Below are 18,727 nucleotides of genomic sequence, written 5' to 3'. Positions count from 1 at the left end.
TTTCAGAATTAACTCACTAAGATTATTAAAATAATTCACACGAGCTTGCTGGGACATTCTAGCTATTTTAAAAAATATAACTGAAATGTCTCTTATTTCCATTTCTTGTACGCAAAAATGATATATTAAGCAACTTGATGCTTGGGCATTAAAAGAAAATTATTATTTTTTTCCATTTTGGTTTGTAAAGGTCAACACTAAAAGAAGTAACTGCAGAGCAATATTTAGTTAAGTGATATTTAAATGAAAACCTCCTCTTTTTTTTTTCTTTTTTTAAAATCATCTTTCTCTTTAGCAGTGGGGACAAATATTTGTCTCTCATTGGCAAGACATCCCACAGCTCACAATCATATCCATGAGTTCTGGGTGCTGGGAAAGCAATTTTTTTTTTTGTCCTATTTCTCATTCCCTCTATAGACAGAATGAGATGTATGAAACAATACAAGATTACAGCTTTACAAAGTTGTTGGATACTGTGTTTGGTCAGACTCAACTGTCCCCAAAGATAAATTCCTAACCCCAGGAGATGCCATGAAGGTGTATGTGTGTATTTCACATCTGCACAGCTTTGCAGGAGGACATACATGCAACTCAAACGTGCCACCTAAGGTGTCTTTAAATTTGTTACTATGCACAGGTGCATAAATACAGCAGGAGATTTTTCTAGGTACCTGGCAGCACACTGAGTTTGAAAACTATCTCGAACAGTCAACACACTAAAGGAGGAATAGATCTAGATTAAAATAATTGGATACAAGTTCTCCAGTTAGAATTTTTTTTCATTCTTTAATGCTTATTATTACTTGTGTGTGTGTAGACGGATTACTCCCAAGTTTCTCTCAGCCTCTGCCAACAGGAAGCTCACTGGTGAAGAAAAACCTTTTACATGCAAGACGTAAAAAAGTCCCTAGTGTAAATGAAGATCCTGTTTATATATTTTCTCACATATCCACACAGTGTAAGCTACACTTAGGCTTTTATTCTGTCACCTGGCAGTTACTTGCATGGCAGGGCCAAGCTGAGAGCAGGCATGAGCAGAGAAACCTAAACACCATCCAAGAGTTCTTCTAAAAAAAGGGACAGTAGTAAAGTAGCTTTATAACCTATTAGATATTATGCATAACCTTCACCATGACAATACTTTCTCATCTGATAAGTGAGATCCTTTCAAGATTTTCCAACTGAAGCTTTTAAAAAACCAAGTTTAACATCAGACCATGCACTGCTTACCAGTCTGTTGTATCATCATTAGACTCACCATGATAGTGCTATACATCCACAGGCTTCCCTTCTGGGATATTTCTCTGGTTGTAAATGCAGATATACCATCACCAATTGCTGTGCACTGCCCATCTACACACTGTTGTAAACAGCACTTAGTGATACACTTAATATTGTTGTTAATACTGGTTCCAGGCTACAGCAACAGGAGTTGAAAATGCCTGGAAAAAATAGCCTCTGGGGTTTACAAATGGACTCTGCAGGACTTCTGCACATTTTAGGTACAGTGCTACATAGAAGTACTCATGAAATAGCAAAAAAAAAAAAAAATGTATAAAAATATGTGCTTGGAAGCAGTTATACATTGCTGATAGTCATGGCAGGTATAGCTTGTCATAGTGAGACACTGATTAACTGAAGTGGTTTAGCTTGAAAGATTTGCAACACCAGACCATGGAAGTCCAGACAGAGAAGGTCATGAAGACCACCTGTTTGTCAACAATTCTGCTGGACTGGGATGAAATGTTAGGAGGAAAAGCCAGGTCATTTTTCTGAAGCAAGTGAGGCTACTTGGTTGTCATCATCAGAGCACTCTATTTCATGTACTTTGCACATTTTCTATGCTGCATAGCAGCTCTTCTTTGTCCCATGTTTCATAAGTATATAAAATCTATGAAGTGTATAAAAGTATAATTCTCACTGAGTACACCCAGAAGAGCCACACAAAGTACATAGTTTCAGGAATCCATAATGTCCTAGGAATAAAGCTGCATGCATATATTGTTGTGCCAGAACAATATATGTGGTGATTGGTGGGATAAAATAAAGGATGGAGAAGACAGGAAGGGAAAATTTCCTATCCCGTGTGCATTTATAGAAGCACACAGCTCTCTGTGTTACTTAGCTCTGTGGCAAAGGAAGGTGATGGAACCTAGGTAGTCCTTGGGTGCTAGTGAACTAGACTTTCATTCCACTTAAACAACTTTTTATAGCTGAATTTGTGCTCTCAAACTAGTTTCCCTAATTTGCTCACCTGACTAGGCCACTGCACATTGTACTCTTGGTTAGCAGTCTTGCGATAATCAAGCCTGCTTCAGGGTAAATGGCAAATCAGAAGCTGTGAAGATTGAAAAGTCCTGGCAGGATAAGCACCTTGAGCAATGACTAGCACAAGCAAAAGCCAAACCAGATTCTGGAATCCCAGAACACCAAGTTCAAAAGGAAAAGTTTATAATTAATTTCATTATAGTTTGACTCAAGGTATACTTGATTAAAGAGATTATGCTCTATAAGCTCTGTAATTTTCTTCACACACGCTAATCATTCCAGCTTCCTACTACACTAGTACATATTAATTTTCAGGTTTATAGCTTTCAGTGAATTCTTAAATATTATTTACTTGTTCCTCACATACACTGTTGGTTTTTTTTTTTTTTCATTCATACAGACATCCAAAGAAAACTGAAGAAACACTGCATTAAATTGTAGTAGCAGACAGACCTAAACCCAGAGAGACAAATAGTAAGCCAGTAATTTATTTTCTGCAACAAAGTGGGTAAATAGAGCAGAAATATGACCCCATGGTTAGGGTACAAGCCTAGACTTGAAAAAAATTATTTGAGACTCTGCTTTGCCACTGATTTTCTATTTTACTTTGGGCAGTCAATTCCTGACTATTAAACAACTTGATGCAATTTGTTGTCACTTGCTCTGCATAAAGAAAGGCACATAAATGCACTTGTAGGACCAGACTCCCTATGCCTCAGATTTTCTCCCACAAAAGGAGTGTAGCAGCACATTCCTACCTCCACATTGTGGGATTCTTCTTTGCAGAGAAGCAGAAGGGAACAAGGAGAAATGAAGTTTTCCATTTACCCCAACTACAACCTGAGCAAACTCTCCCACAACCATCTCTCATCCACATGCTGTAGGAGGCTGTGTCACCTCCCCAACACATCACAAGCCTGTGTCTTCCTGATCATGCCAAAATCACTAGCAAATATGGGAGGCAATGCTGATACAGGTATCTGTGCTCTGAGACATTTACATGGAACATAAAACGGGCATTGAATGCTGATGAAGTGAGGCTGTATTACTAATCTGTGCTTCTGGGTATGGAATCATAAATGTTAAAATATCTAAGTAGTCCAGAGCAAATTTCAACAGTTTTTGCCTTAAGGACCATCTCAGATAGTGTAAGATAGTATTGCTTAAAGATTTCTATTTTTATCTTCACAAGTTCCGTATCTGACCTAAATACTTCATATGGGAATATTTATACTATCTGCAAAAAAAAAATGTTCTGAGCAAAATGTGTCTGTGTATTTCTCTGAAAGATTCTCACCTTGTGCCAGTGAAACCACTAAAACATTGTTATTGCACAGCATCAAAATTGGCATTGGCAGCACCTCCTCAGACATGCCTAGTCAGGACATAGTGATAGAAACTGCCTGACAGTCATTTAAAGGGTGGCAGTTTGGGAACACATTTTGGCAACAAGGCGGGAGAGAAGTAAGAAAATAGAAATCATTTTTCCTGTTTGCCTTTAAAAATCAGAAGTAGTGTGTCATAAAAATAACTCAGTATCCTAGAGCTCTGCATTCAAAACTAAGAAGAAAAAAAAAAATCAAACCAACACAACCCACAGGTGTCCACATTGATGCTCAAGGCAGATTAGTCTAGAAAGATAAAATTCAATTCTAAACTCCCAGACATATCTGCTGTCAAAAACCAGAGCGCTTTGCTGCCCATGCTCCAGATTAGCTCATGCTAATCTGGGTCTGGAGGCCTGCCTGCTCTCCACTGGTCCATCTCAGGCTCTGCAAACTCAGATAGTCCCATGGCTACTATTAAGGAAAGGGTTACTCTTTGCCAGCTCTTGGCTGTTCATTCTCGGTCTCATCTCCAGAACTGGCATTATTTGGCAGCCCCTGGAAAGCCATTGGCATTATTTGTTCCTTACAGTGCCATTGGATGTTCATAAGAATATGGGAACACAGGAATTAATTTGGAGAAGGCCTCAGAAGGCTAGGCTCTGGTTCTAGCTCTGTGATACTGTAAATAAATATTTCCTATGGGACAGAGACAGGTGACTGGCAAGGGTAAAGTCTTGTTAGTAGGAACACACCGATGTATGTCAGTTGTAGACATGCCTTTAAAAAGTAGAGAAAATTGAGCAAGTCTGTAGTACTTTCCTCTGCTTAAAACAAAGTCAGTAACAGGAAAGATACAGCTAGAAGGAAAGCTAGTGTGATACAATCAGAGTAAATCAGAAGTCCCTTAAGGCAAGGGAAGGTGTGTTTTCTTCCTCAGAATTAGGCATTTCAAATATCGACAGACCTAGTAAGGCACAATCAATACATCAATTCCTATGTGAAGTATTAATTATATATATTGCTGACAAATAATCATTTAATTACCATAATGGGAGGCTTCAGTGAAAAGGATGTCTATCAAGCACACTGAACCTAAAAATAGGAATAGCTTTTCAACCATGAGGCTTTGCATGAAAATGTTGTTGCTCAGCTTCTGGTCTTGACACTTGTTACATCACCTGGCCATTACAGAGTTTTGCTAATAAAGTTCTCCCCTTTCATCACAGCAATGCTGCCATATATAATTTGTTCCTCTAGGGCATAGTGACAAGGGTTTGGTATGGATTACCTGAATTAGTTCATCAAGCTCTGTTGCATTTACACAGGAATGCTGAGATACAAAAGTCTGCTTCTGAATCACAATGGTGGTTCTCTGGGAGGTCTCATGAGGCTGCTCCAGGGCTTTAAACACTGTTGCTCCAATTATCAAATACACAACTACCACCAGAAAGATTGTTGAGACTGTCTTCCATTTCATAACATTAATAGCTGAATCGCTTTCCTCCCGTGAAGTGAGCACTGTAGGCTTGGTGGAAAATGATAATCTTGGTTTGGAGTTCTGAGTGGCCGATTTGGGATCCAGCAAGTCAGGTGCCGCCACTGGCAAAACAGAAAAAGAAAGTTATTTTTGCAGTGCCACTCATGTTTTGCTATCAGTGTCTGCCAAGAGGTTACAGAAATCCTGTTGCTTCTAATGTGAATTCTTAAACTGTTGAATCTGTCCCTTAAATCCCATGCCACCTTACAACAAATCAGCCACTTTGAGTAGTATTATCCCTTTTACCTGCATACACACTTTTTGCAACATTTTCTATATGCATCTGCTCCCTTATGATGTTCATTTGCAAAATGCAGATTTCCCCTACACTCTTGCATTTCATTACCATGAGTATCAGGTGGTATTTCGCTGCAGATTCTTTACATCCGCTGCTCTCTTAAACACTGCTAAGCAGTTTTCCAGCTGTGTTTTACCTCAGCATTACAGAAGTAGCAGAAAAATACAATTTTTTCTTTCTCTAACCTATTTTGCCCTGTGCTCCAACAAATGTGCTCCAGCAACAGTTGCATGATCACTTCTGAACTCCCCAGACACAACCACAAAAACAATACACTGCTCATCATACCAGTCTTAAAGCACTAATTAGGTATGAATTACACCTCTCAGAAAACACCAGTAAAACACAAGTGTAGTTACTGGAAAAGTGACCATTGGTTAGAGCATGTATTTTTATTTAGAGCTACAAAAACCCACCGGCCTAGGAAACGAGCAGCTGTGTGTTATCCCGATAACCCATGTGACTCCCAGCAACTACATGGGCACTAAAAGTATCTGCCACAAGTGCAGGTAAAGGTTTCCTGTGGGCAGATGGCCCCGGCAGCTGACCACGCGAGATATATTTAAATTGTTCTGAATTACAAGTACATTCTGAATAGCCACAACATCGCTTGCAGCTGCCAGTGGGGAAAGTCCAGATCTAAATATCTAAACGCAAAGGAAAGTCGCCCTTGGGACGGCAGAGGTGGGAGACTCTCTCAAAGGGATTAGCGATACGGTGGTACCCGGCAGGGTCACTCACCTCGGGGCCAGGAGGGATAGAGTCAGCCATTGTCCCGGGCCGAGCGGGGACCCGGGGCACCCCACAACCCCCATGGGCTGGGCTCCGCGCATCACAGTCACACCGCCGTCCCTGCCTCCCACTGCCAGTCCCCCGTCCCCCACCCCACGGGCACCGGAGGAAAGGCACGACCCCCCCTCCCGCGCCCCACACCTTGGCAAGGGAACCTCCTACCCGCCGCTTTCACCTCTCCTGTCGCACCCCCGCGACCCTCCGAGCCCCCAGGGGTGATGCCGAGGGCCTCGGCTCTCCCGGTCGGGTTCGCCGAGCCCCCCGCCCGCCCACCCGCCGGTAATAGCTCCGACCCGCCGCGGCCGCCGGCGGCGAACAAAGGAGCGGGCACCGGGCACCGCCGCCCTTTGACCAAGGCCGTTCCAAAGCGCTGGGTTATGCCCACCGCCCCCGAGGGGCGCAGCCCCGGTCCCGCGGGCAGCGGTGGACGAGACCCCAGCCTCCGCCAGCAGAGATGCTCCGCGTCTGGGAGCAGCGCGGGGGCGAGGCGACCGGCGGCGCGGCTGAGGAGCGGAGCGGGGCCAGGAAAAAAAGGGAAAGCAGCCAGGCAAGGTACAAAGGGGGCCCGGGCCGCCGCTGCGACTATCCCGGGGTCCCCTCCGGCTCCCGAACACGGGGAAAGCAGGGGCGCATGCAGCATCCGCAGGGCTGGGAGCGGGGAGACACGCCATTGTGCTCGTACTCACTTCTTATTTACCGACCCGGTGCCCTCTCCTCGCTCCACGGGCAGGCATTTTTTCAGGGCTTGAGTAGATACAGTTAGAAGAAATTAAAAATTTAAAAAATGTTTCAAAAAGGAATTTTTTAAAAAAGAAAGAAAGAAAAGAAAGAAAGAAGAAGACCGAGAGGAAGAGACTGATGGATGGGTCTGGAGGAGAGGGAGCGGCAGGGGCGGGCGGGCTGGCAGCGCAGATCCCGCCGGCTCCCCCCGGCCCCGGGGCGTGCGAGGTGCCTCACGTCGCGCATCGCGCATCGCACATCACGGCGTGTGAGTGTGTGGGTGCTCTGTGTGTCCGTGCGTGAGAGAGCCAGTGTGTGGCTCCGTGCGTGTGTGTCCGTGCGTGCTCCGGTACGCGGAGCGTGCGGAGCTGCCCGAGCCCAGCGATGTCATTTGTGGGGTGGGGGGCAGCCGCGACGAGGATTTCCCCCCCGCCCCGCCGCTCCCGGCCCCCCGGGGTGTGCGCGCCACTCCGCGCCAGCAGCCCGGATGGCAGATGCTGCAGGGGCGCAGGATGGAAATGAAGAGCGGGCAGACAGCGTGGTACCTGCGGAGACCAAGGTCTCGCCTGGAAACGAGCGAGGGGAGCAGCAGGAGGGAGCAGAAGGCACCGGCCACCTCTGGCGGCAAGGCAGGACCTGTCGGCGATCTCTCTCCAACGCCAAACGTGACAGTCTCGGCTAGAGCCTCCCCGTGAACTTTTGAACTAGGCGAAATGTCACCGCAGCCGCAAGAGCCGGGGGAACATGAGGGGAGACCTCTCCGGGCAGAGAGAGGTCTGCGGGGCCGCTCCGTCCTTCCCTGGCTTGGCCTGATTTTTAACCCGTGTGCTTTAAAGCCCGGCGTTTTGCTGCAAGGAGTTAACGAGGTGGGATCTAGGAGTCAGGGATGGCAGCTGCTCTCCTATAGCACTCCCTGCCAGTGAACTGCCTCCTTCCGTTTTACTCTGATAGGTACACATCAGAAACGCTGCTTCAGCTGTGGTTTGAGCCACTAAAAAGCCTGAAATTGTGCTTTTTATCCTCTCCACGGGCTAACTCCCCAATTTCCCGTTCATCTGACACCTGCGATGCTATCCCTGGGTCAGTTGTTCATACTGAGGTGATGAACATCTACACTGGCCTAAAAGGATTTACTAAGAGAATCAAAAAACTGCTGCCACAAACCACTCTCTGAAAAGTCTCTGCAAACATGTTAAAAGATTAGTCACCATAACTAAAAGGAATAGGTCACAAGCATTTAAAGCCAGAGTCTGTATCAGTAAAATGGCCAAAGTCAGTCGTACGTGGGGTGTTTAATGCACTATAATCCTGCTCAAATCAGCAGCACCATTGGCAAGCATTTTAGAAGTCACTTACTTTAACACTTCCCCCATCAATGTGACATAATACAAATGAGTGTAATATTGAGTTCCTTAGGACTCCAATTTCAGCAGCATCAGTCATGCCAGTCTTACCTAGTGTGGTCACACATCTCAGAGATGCAGCAGGGGCAGAAAGCTGCATCTGCCACTTCAGCTTGAGCTGTAGCTCATCGCTTCCCATCACTATGAACCAGCAGAGCAGTTGTTGAGTAATAAGAGACACTGGGCCCAGTCCAGGAAACCCTTTTGCAAGCAGACCTTTACTGTCACAGATGACTTCATCAACATAGTCCCAGTATTCAAAAAACTGAAGAAAAGTGAAATGCCTCCTCCTGTCGACTGATACTCCCTTTCTCAAGGGAGTCTTGAAGACTAAAGATCTTCACACCTGGATATTTTGTACATACACACACACACACAAAAATCATCAGCTTTCTCCCCAGAAGATTTCTGTCTGTACCTACCTCATGGAAAATAATAATTTCACACAATTTTTTCCAACATCCTATGGGAAAACAGCCATAAATTTCCTTCCATGCTGACCTGTGCCTCTAAAATACTGTGGAAAATAGTGCTACATGCCCTTCTTTAGCAATCTAAATATTTGGAATAAGATTTTGTTTTGCCTTGAGTGGGGAAATTATTAATAAAAGCTGAAAAAAGGTCAGACTTACTGCCTAAAACTTAAAAGCAGTGGGATGCCTCCTAACAGCTTCACAACAGTTTGGATGAGGCCTTAAATTTAAGCATTCTACCCAACAAGCAGAAACTATTTTCACATCCACTGCAGGAATGACTGCATTGGTGTCTTAACTTTAATAGCTAAAGGGCTGTCTCTGTGAAAGTAATTATTTCTATTAATTACCTAGTAAATATCTCCAATGTCTTCTTTCAGTTGGCTGATCATTTTCCACCTATTGTGATCTCAGATGCAGTCCTCACCTGGAGCATATCACTTGCTTAAAGTGAATTTGCTCTTCCACCAGGAATATAAACACTCCATGTAGGAGTGTTATCTGGCACATACCTTTAGTGACAGGCATCTTCAAATCCAGCAGGAAAACCACTAATTCTTTTGTACAAGACAAACTGTTTGTGTATAGCAGCTCCCACTTTCCCAAGGCCTTACATAGCACCAGCATTTATTCTGTGGACTCATGCCCTCTAATATTTTAATCGCAATGTACACCACATATTTTTTTAAATATTGTGACCATCTTGCCCTCAAATTTGGAACTGATACTCGACCAGTTTGACACATCAGGGCTGAGCTTTACTGAGCAAATACACTCAAATGCAGTGTATCACTTACAAAACATGCCACCAACCAGCGCTGACAAGATTAAGTAATAAAAAGCGATACAACACAGAATCACAGAATGTTAGAGGTTGGAAGAGACCTCCAGAGATCATCAAGTCCAACCCCTCTGCCAAAAGCAGGATCACCTAGAGTAGCCTGCACAGGAATGCGTCCAGGTGGGTTTGGAAAGCCTCCAGAGAAGGAGATTCTGCAACCTTTCTGTGAAGCCTGTTCCAGTGCTCCATCACCTTCACTGTAAAGAATTTTCTCCTCATGTTGAGGTCAAACCTATGTTCAAGTTTGTATCTATTGTTCCTTGTCTTATTACTGTGCACCACTGAAAAGAGATTGGCCCCATCTACTTGACACCCACCACTCAAATATTTATAGACATTGATCAGATTCCCTCTCAGTCTTCTCTTCTCAAGACTAAAAACCCCCAGGGATCTCAGTTTCTCTTCACAGGGAAGATGCTCAAGTCCCCTAATCATCCTCATGGCTCTTCATTGGACTCTCTCTAGCAAATTCCTGTCTCTCTTGAATTGGGAAGCCTAAAACTGGACAAAAAATTCCAGTGTGGTCTCACCAGTGCAGAGTAGAGGGGGACAATAACCTTCTTAGACCTGCTGAACATACTTTTCTTGATGCATCCAGAATACCATTGGCCCTTTTGGCCACAATAGCACATTGCTCTCCCATGGAGAACTTGTTGTCCACTAGGACTCCAAGGTCTTTCTCTGTGGAGCTGCTCTACAGCAGGGCAACCCTTAACCTATACTGGTGCCTGCTGTTATTACTACACAGATGCAGGACCCTGCACTTGTCCTAGTTGGACTTCATGAGGTTTGCCTTCACCCAGCTCGGCAGCCTGTCCAGCTCTCATTGGTGTAGTAGTTTTAGGCTATGCCTTTAAAAATTTTTCCACAGATCTTGAACAGAAAGTGGTAGAATGTAAATAAATCACTATTGGGTGTAAAAAGGAAAATAATGGTAAGTTCTAAACAATCCATTGGAGAGATAACTTAAATTAGTTGTACGAAACAATCTCTTTTTGCTTCTTTGGCTCTAGCTGATGTTTCTCCTGGCTTTACTGACCTTGACTGCATCACTTTTGTTGTGTCTGGTATTAACCACAAATTTTCTGCTCTTTCTCTTGTCCCTTTTTGTGTACATGGGGGTAGAGAGAGGAGCAGGGTTGGGGAAGAAGCTGCAGCTGTTTGTCAATTGCAAACACCTGTAAATATTTGTAAATCCTATAAATTTTGTACATACTCATTGCATTTCATTGTACATTGTAGTTTTGCTTGTAAATACAGCTTCATTTGCTTCCAACTGAGTTGGTCTGGCAAATTTCATGTTGGGAGGAATTTTCAACCCACCACAGTTTGATGGCAACACAGTATAATGGGGTGTCAGCCACCACCCCACTTCCCCAACCCCCACCTCCCATGTTTTGTATCATCAGCAAGAGGTCCAACCTTGCAAAGAAAGAAGCTTGCTGCTGAGCCAAAGAGATTTGTCTGAACTAAAAATAAATAAATAAATGTTTGTAAGAATAAGTACATGCAGGTTTGGGTATTTCATGCTAACATCAGAAAGACTCACAAAGTACAGAACTGTCAAACACTGTCTAAAAATGTGTTGGCATGAGTTTGGGATGGCCACATTACTCACAGACAGTGGCTGCTGGAAGCTGCTCAACTCTTTGAAATGTTAAAAGTAGGCTCAGCCAAGAGAGACAGGCATGCAGAGGAAGTCAAAGTTGCATGATAAACAGCAGTCTCATAATCACACAAATAATGGCTGCAGATGATATAAACATAGCTTTGATAGGACAGAAGCACACTTGTAAGGAAAACTCATTCCAGAAAAACATCACCCTAGAAAGACCAATTTTAAAAGCATACATAAAAAGTACCCTTATCTGTTGCTGATGCTTTCTTTTCCTCTTACTAGTGGCAGGATCCATCCCCTCCCTGGAACACCATGAAGGACACTTCCTTTGTGTCCAGAGCAAGTGACTCCTGCTAAACCCTCAAGTCCTGGTACAATAAATGCTCTTCTTTAATCAGCTGTGTTCAGCTGTGCAACAGGAAGCACTAGAGGTTCTAGCCTTCTTCACCCTTATTTAATTGCCAAGGATTTCTACATTCCCAAGGGACTGTTATAGTGATGCTTCCAGTAAGGGCATTTCCCTCATTGACTTGAGCAGACTAGTCACATAAGCACTTATTTAATTCACTGCAACAGACACATGTCTCTGATCAAACAAGGTACTGCTATAGACTTCAGACCTTGCTGTGGACAAGGCTCCTTTCCCACTAAAGGAAATCTGCTTCCTCGTGACTTGAGAGCAGGAAGCCTCCACTTCTCTCCAGAACAGGCCAGACCACATACCTGGTTAAAAGCAAGACTATACCTTTGCTACTGCTAGGTTTTACTACAACAGACCTCAACAGAAATACCACTGGACTTTTAGTAAGTGATTTTTAAGGCTCATTTTACTTATTCAGCAGGACTTATGAATTACTTTCTTCTTGATTTCTTTGGAGACACTAAAAGACCCCCGTCAATTCTTTGTGGATAATTATGACATTAAGTCCATGCAATGTTACTGTATTCTGCCATTAAACCATTAGTCATATCCTGCTACGGAAATTTATACCAAAGGAATAACTAAGAGCATATAACTCGCTTTTCTTTTGAGCAAATGAGATGTGCTTCACAGGCCACAAGGATGCAGGGCTACCCCCAGTGCCCATGCTGAGAGTGCACCTTTCCAGTTCACCACCAGTGCTAGGAGGGCAAAGAGAAAGCAATAGGCAGGAGACACTTGCAACCAAGCGATACTCAGCCCTTATCTGGCTCTGGAAATGGTAAAGACTTAAAGCAGTTCAGTTTGAATACACATGATCACTTTTAATTCACACTTGTGAATGAGTAAAGTGTATGAGGTGCAACTAGAATATGTATTAATGAATTTTACCTCACTAGCAAGCTATTACATCTACCATGAGTCTGTCATACAGTGTGATGAATCATTTGTTCAGCAGAGAAGCTATTGTTTCTCACCTCATCAGTTACCAGAAAGAATGTTTACATGTGCCCATCTATTTTCAGACAGCTTATCTGTCAGTTTTAATTAGGTTCTAATTCTTTCCATCACTAGTAACTCTTATCTATTTATCCGTATGCAGCAAGTAGGAAGTTGTTTTGGAACCCATAAGGTATTTGCTATTGTAATTAATATTGTGAACATGCATTTTTCTTTACTGGCATGCAAATCTCCCAGTGGCTTTCCTCCCTGCCTCTGTCATGGTACCAGACCTAATGGGATTTCTTTCTCACATGTTCTTCCACTGTTTTTTTCATATTTGCTTTCACAAACAAGTTATGCTTGGGCAGCTTCAGAAGAAACAACTTTCCGATGCTTTTTTTCATCAATGATAAATGTGGTTTGCCATATGTCACTTTTATCACAGATTATTTATGCACAGGAAAAATCTACTACTACTTTGAGTTACTGATCTCCTTGAGGGGAAGCTAATGGTGCTTTGGGATGATTACAAAATGTTTATCTGTAATGATGAAAATGTTCTACGAAACTACTGGTTTGTAATTCGGTTTTCATTTTTTCTACTTGTAGTCACTTCAAAATAGGAGACTGACAATGAGAATATCTAGATTTTCTATCTGGCTGTCCACTTCCTTTAGTACTAGTCATGTAGCTCTCCTCAGATTTCCATGGTTGTACTGGATGACTGGAGAGTTGGAAACCTAATCTCTGTATTGCCTTTGTAGACTGATAAAAAACCATGGAGTATTTTGAAAGAAAAAGAATGTACATGAAAGACTGCACACATCAGGCTTGATGAGAAAGTGGCCAACATTCATGCTGACTCTAAAGGTAGTTTTTCTTGAGTAAGCAAGCACGTGCTTACTTTCAAACTATGCCTTGAGGAGCTGAGGATTTGATATTTATATTTGTGAAGTACTATATCCACATTTTAGGGAACTCTGGAAATAGTGACACAGACTTATGACACAGCAACCCGTAAACAAAATAAAATACAGAGAGAGGACACTGGAAATCACCTAAAATTGCATTAGTGGTTTAGTTTTTTTTTGCGGGGGAGAGTTGTTTGTTTATTGTGGGGTAATCCACAAATAAAATTTGAAATAAACCAGATTAAATGAGAGAAGAGAAAACAGCCTTGGCAAAACAAAGTATCAATGAAGGAACTTGCTAGCAGAAGTGAAAAGTACAAATGGGGAGATGGAAAAAGGAGAATGGTAAGTATCATCTATCTTTCAAACCAGAGTTACTCTGTATGGCAGTACATATAAGAGAAAGTGAATGAACTCCAGGAATTCTTTTCAAATGTGCACTAGAGACTCCATTTTCCAGCAGCCTCAGCATGTTCAGCTACATGGAGATACATCTGGAAAAGATGCTACATATCCTTTATAGAAAAACAGCATTTGGTAGTTTGGGTTGGTGGGTTAGTTGCTTTTTGTTTGTTTGGGTTTTAATTCAACAGCTTGTTCTAAGGATAGACCTCTTGTTTTATCTCAATTGTTTTCTCAGTTTCTCCTCCCCACCATGCCAGGCACAGAGCTCACAAACCACACTGTGAAACTAAGCTGTGCATTAATGCTTATGTCAAAATATGGCAGCTGTAAGCAATAGTTAGTTAATTTAGAGAGTCATAGAGTTTCAGCTATTAAAATTCGAGGGGAGGGAGAGGGGGGGAAGTATCTCTCAGTTTTACACTTAAGCACCTAAACAGAGGTGAAGAGGTAGTTTCATATCCTATTAAAAGACTGATTGTGAAAATCATTGTGTCACAATGTGTTAGCTTAATCTGCAAAGGATCAACTGCCCTTTCTGATGACCAAATCTTTCTGCTGTGATAAAGATGCCACTGGCACCATGGAGACAGAAAGGTGGGTGAACAGAGCCCAGTTTTTGTGAGGTGTTGTACAGCAAGAAGCATAAATTCCTGTTAGTTAGATGCATGAGGCATTGCCATTGCTGAGCACTCTCCTCCTTAAACACTCCTACCTCTATTTTGTGTAAAGTGTAGACTTTAAAATTCTGGGTTTGGTGGTTTAATCTTGGGCTGGCAGCTACGGACAGTGTTGGCAGGAGAACAGGCTACAGGTTTATACTGATCTTTTCAGCTTTGAAGTATCTGTTATTAAGCCTTTATAGTTTTGCTAGAAAGAAGGATTGTGTCATGTCAGTTGTGTCATGCCACTGATGTTAAGCATGCAACGAAACTGATCTATTATTTTGTACACTTTCCTGGTTTATTTTCAGTTTTAGAGAGAAAATTAAAAGATGGCCTCCAGGTTCAAGGAGAATGCAGGTACCAAATATAGGGGGAGGTTGGCCCACATTTTCCTCTTTATAGAAATGTACCCCAGTTGTAAATATCCCAGGCACCAAATGGCACCAGACACATTTTGGACTGTAGACTGGTGAGAAAGTTTCTTTATATGACTCCTTCAAGCAAAACAGCTAAAATTAGTATTATGAAATTTCCATGACATTTTAGCAGCCTGGACATGGAGGCTGTTCTATTTCTAAATTCCTCAACATCTTAATATTTTCATAATCACTTGCCCTATCACATAAAATGGCAGAGTAAGACTGTAAAAAATTCATGGCATCAGTATAAAAAGGTAGTCTTCAATAAAAACTAGTTTTCTAATTTTTATTAGCAACAGATATAACATAAGTGACCCCCATAACAATTCATGTAAACTTCCTGGTAATTTTTTTGTTGTTGTTAAAAATGGGAATAAACCAGTTTAAGAAGCATGAGATTGCCAAAGAAAGTTAATAGAAAAGCCATAAAGAAACCAATTCCTGAAATTACTGCTTTCCTAGCTTCTCATGTTCTCTTTCATAACAACTTCATACACTAAGAGGATTACTACTTGAAATTTTTACTTAAGGCTTTATCCAGTATGAATATCTCAACGGAAGAAACACAACAAAAGCAATGAGTAAGGAAGCCTCAGGCTGAACATTTTTACTGGATTCTTGGGGACTCATTGGCAATTTCTTTATTTTAGAGGGAAGATCTGATGATTTTTCTTACTCATAAAAACTGCCTAGAATATTTTGTGGCAAGTCAGCTGCAGTCACAATATTGCAACTAGTAAAATAAACTTGTGGGGAAAGCATCTGTAACTTCCAGGGTCACAGGGAGTAGGTTCTGCATCTTGCTAGCAAATCTGCAGAAATAAATGTAATCCAGATATGAAGGGTTTTGGATATAGCTGCACATCACAGCAGAACTCCATACAAACAAGCATGTGGGAATCCAGAGCAAGCTGCTGCATGCATAAGATTGCACAGCATAACAAATAAATATTGCCAGCTCCTGAAGGTAGCAACACACTCAGACTAGTAACTCTGAACATTGTAAACTGGCTCAAATACAGTACTACTTTGACACTTCTTTGTTACCTCCAGTTCTGGAGTTACCTTATGTCTTTGTGTTTTCCTATATCACTGTGCAGGGGACAGACATCTCATCTTACTTAGACAATTTTGCCTATATGCAAAATTGTGATGCTAAGCCAAACTTACTCCTTTTAATTTCTCTGTACCACTGGTTTTCTTTCACAAGGTTTCTGCTTCTGGACACAAAAACACTTCCCACTGTGCTACTCAGCACGAATGGCATTCTTATGCCCAACTGATCCGGAAAATAAACCTTCCTTACTTATCTCCTCAGGGGAGTTTATTTGGTAGGCTTTTCTAGACAGCTAGCAGAAGAAACTTTGTGTAAAATGTAGGGATGGATACCCTTTTCTTTTAAAGCATAAATAAAAGAACTGCCCCCACCAATTTTATGCAATAGTGCAATGATCAAAGACTCACTCAGGATAGGGGGAAAAACAAGAACTGTTTATTCTGCATACAGGAATTTAAACCCACATCTTTCACCTTCCTCAAGAGACCTTATCACTGGGACTACCCCAGTTCCAGGAAGCCATACTTTGAGATCACCTATCCCAATATATTATTGAACTTAAATATGCTGTTCTGCAATTGCATCAGGTCCCTAGGAAATATTACTGGGCTGTACTTGTAGTCCTCATATCTTTGTGCAAAGTTATGCTTATACTTGGAATATACTGTCTACATTTGGCCTGTATTTAGTCCTAATCTATAGCAGTTACTCCATCACTCAGTGACCACTCTACAGCAGAGAAGGGGAATCAGAAAAAGGAAAGACCCACGGGCTAAAACAAAGGCAGATTGAACAAAATAACCAAATTAATACCAATGTCAGTACAAGGTAAATCCAGTTATACTCAACCCAACAAAATCACAGCAGTCCCAATATCCAAGAAGGCAGTCCTCCAGAGCAGAAAGGAGGTCAAGCTGGGAGCCAAAGCAAGAGGATCCTCCCTCCTTAGCAAACTTCCTCCTTTATACTTGGTGTGATGCTTACGGTCTGTGATACAACTGTGAGTCAACTAAATTCAGCTGCCCTGGCAGACTCAGAACTGCTAATGGCCTGCAGCCCATGGCTGGCTTTTGATTCTGTCCCAGCAAAACCAGGACATATACTTACATGAGTACACGTTTAACCTCCATTGCCATCATTAGAAAGAGGTTTACTGAAAACAAGTAAAGGACCTGTTTACCCCAGAGCATGTTCTGAGCTTGTCATTATGTTTTGTCTTCCTATTGCATAAAGGGTTTCTTCAGAGCCAGTTAGCTACTGACTTCCAGCTGAGCCTATGCTGTCACAGAAAGGCACTCCAAAAGCATCTTTAAAGATCAAAGACTAACCCACGGCAAGCAAGATGCAAGAGACTAGATCCCAGCACCAGAGGTCTGTGTCAGTTATTTTGTCAGTTATACGGGGAAGAGATTTGGCTTGAATTTCTGCTAGCTATATGGGAAAGTTAGGCTTCAAGATGATTTAAGCCTAACCAGAATGAGATGTAGCTACAACACATTTTATTATTTCATTTCTCATACCTCTCTCCAGAAATAGTTACTGATTTATTTTCATAATCTTAACATTTTATTATAATAAATTATACTTAATTTTTACTGAAAGCTAGCTAGAGCAAAGATGGATTTCAGGATGGCTGACAAAACTTGAGCAGCCATCTTCTCAGTATGTGGCAAATCCATCAGTGTATGTAAATCTATTTTTACAGTCCCAACCACCCCTGAGTGTCTCCTTCAGCTAATAAGATTCAATCTGCTTGCTGGAAAAAAAAAGACTCCAGGTAGGAGATTGGGTAGCCCACTTTCAAAACCTCCCCAGCAAGCATCAGGGTAAGAAGGAGATGGCATGAGTTTCAAGGGACCTCTTTAGATTTATGACAATCCTGTAATCCCAATGACAATTATGTAATCCCAGTTCTTCCTGTAAATTTCAGGACTCATGAAGTGCAAGAAGGACAGAAGGAGGAAGAGAGAAAACATTCCTAGCTTAGTGATTATATATTCACTTGACAGAGTGTGCTGGGTGACACCCATCCTGCACGGGGGGGAGGGAGGTGAAAGAGCCCAGGCCATCAGGAGGACACAAGAAACTTTATCCAGGTGGGCAGAGACCAGGGAAGCTGTTTCACTGCCCCCCCGTCCCAAGCGAGAAAAGGGGTGGAGAGAAAGCAGTCAGACTTAACAGATCAGCCAAGGCCAGCCGACAAGCACGTTAATCTCTCCCGAGCAAAGCAAAAGAGCAGAGATATGAAAGAAGAGGCAAGAATTTCCTTGTGGTCTCTTCCAACCCTGACTGATACTATGATAATTGTTTAGGTACAGCCCATCTTATTCTGGATATTTATTAAATGAATTTGTTTAGAATAATCTTTTGTTTTCCTTTTTACACCCAATGGTGATTTATTAGCCTAGAGAAGAGGAGGCTCAGGGGAGACCTTATTGCTCCCTCTAACTACCTGAAGAGCGGTTGTAGCCAGGAGGGGGTTGGTCTCTTCTCCCAGGCAACCAGCACCAGAACAAGAGGACACAGTCTCAGGCTGTGCCAGGGGAGGTTTAGGCTGGAGGTGAGGAGAAAGTTCTTCACAGAGAGAGTTGTTAGCCATTGGAATGTGCTGCCCAGGGAGGTGGTAGAGTCA

At 42.5% G+C, this 18,727-nt stretch overlaps 1 protein-coding gene across 3 annotated transcripts in view; it reads right to left on the bottom strand.

The window, feature by feature from the left end:
• Positions 1 to 18,727, bottom strand: part of KCNK2 (potassium two pore domain channel subfamily K member 2) — a 103,438-nt gene that overhangs the window by 70,635 nt on the left and 14,076 nt on the right. Inside the window, exons 1-3 of one of the 3 annotated variants that reach the window (XM_068153465.1) lie at positions 7,489 to 7,777; positions 6,910 to 6,967; positions 4,885 to 5,195 (exon numbers count right to left, since the gene is read on the bottom strand). In XM_068153465.1, the coding sequence (XP_068009566.1) occupies positions 4,885 to 5,195; position 6,910 (312 nt within the window). In that variant the 5' untranslated portion in view covers positions 6,911 to 6,967; positions 7,489 to 7,777. Of the gene's footprint in view, positions 1 to 4,884; positions 5,196 to 6,909; positions 7,271 to 7,488; positions 7,778 to 18,727 lie in introns of those variants that run through there. The other 2 variants (XM_068153464.1, XM_068153463.1) reach the window with 2 other exon arrangements.

The sequence above is a fragment of the Melanerpes formicivorus genome, unplaced genomic scaffold (genome assembly GCF_026170545.1).
Source record: "Melanerpes formicivorus ecotype bairdi unplaced genomic scaffold, bMelFor1.0.p_v2 SCAF_26, whole genome shotgun sequence".
NCBI lineage: Eukaryota > Metazoa > Chordata > Aves > Piciformes > Picidae > Melanerpes > Melanerpes formicivorus.
This window is presented reverse-complemented; position numbering and strand designations above follow the sequence as displayed.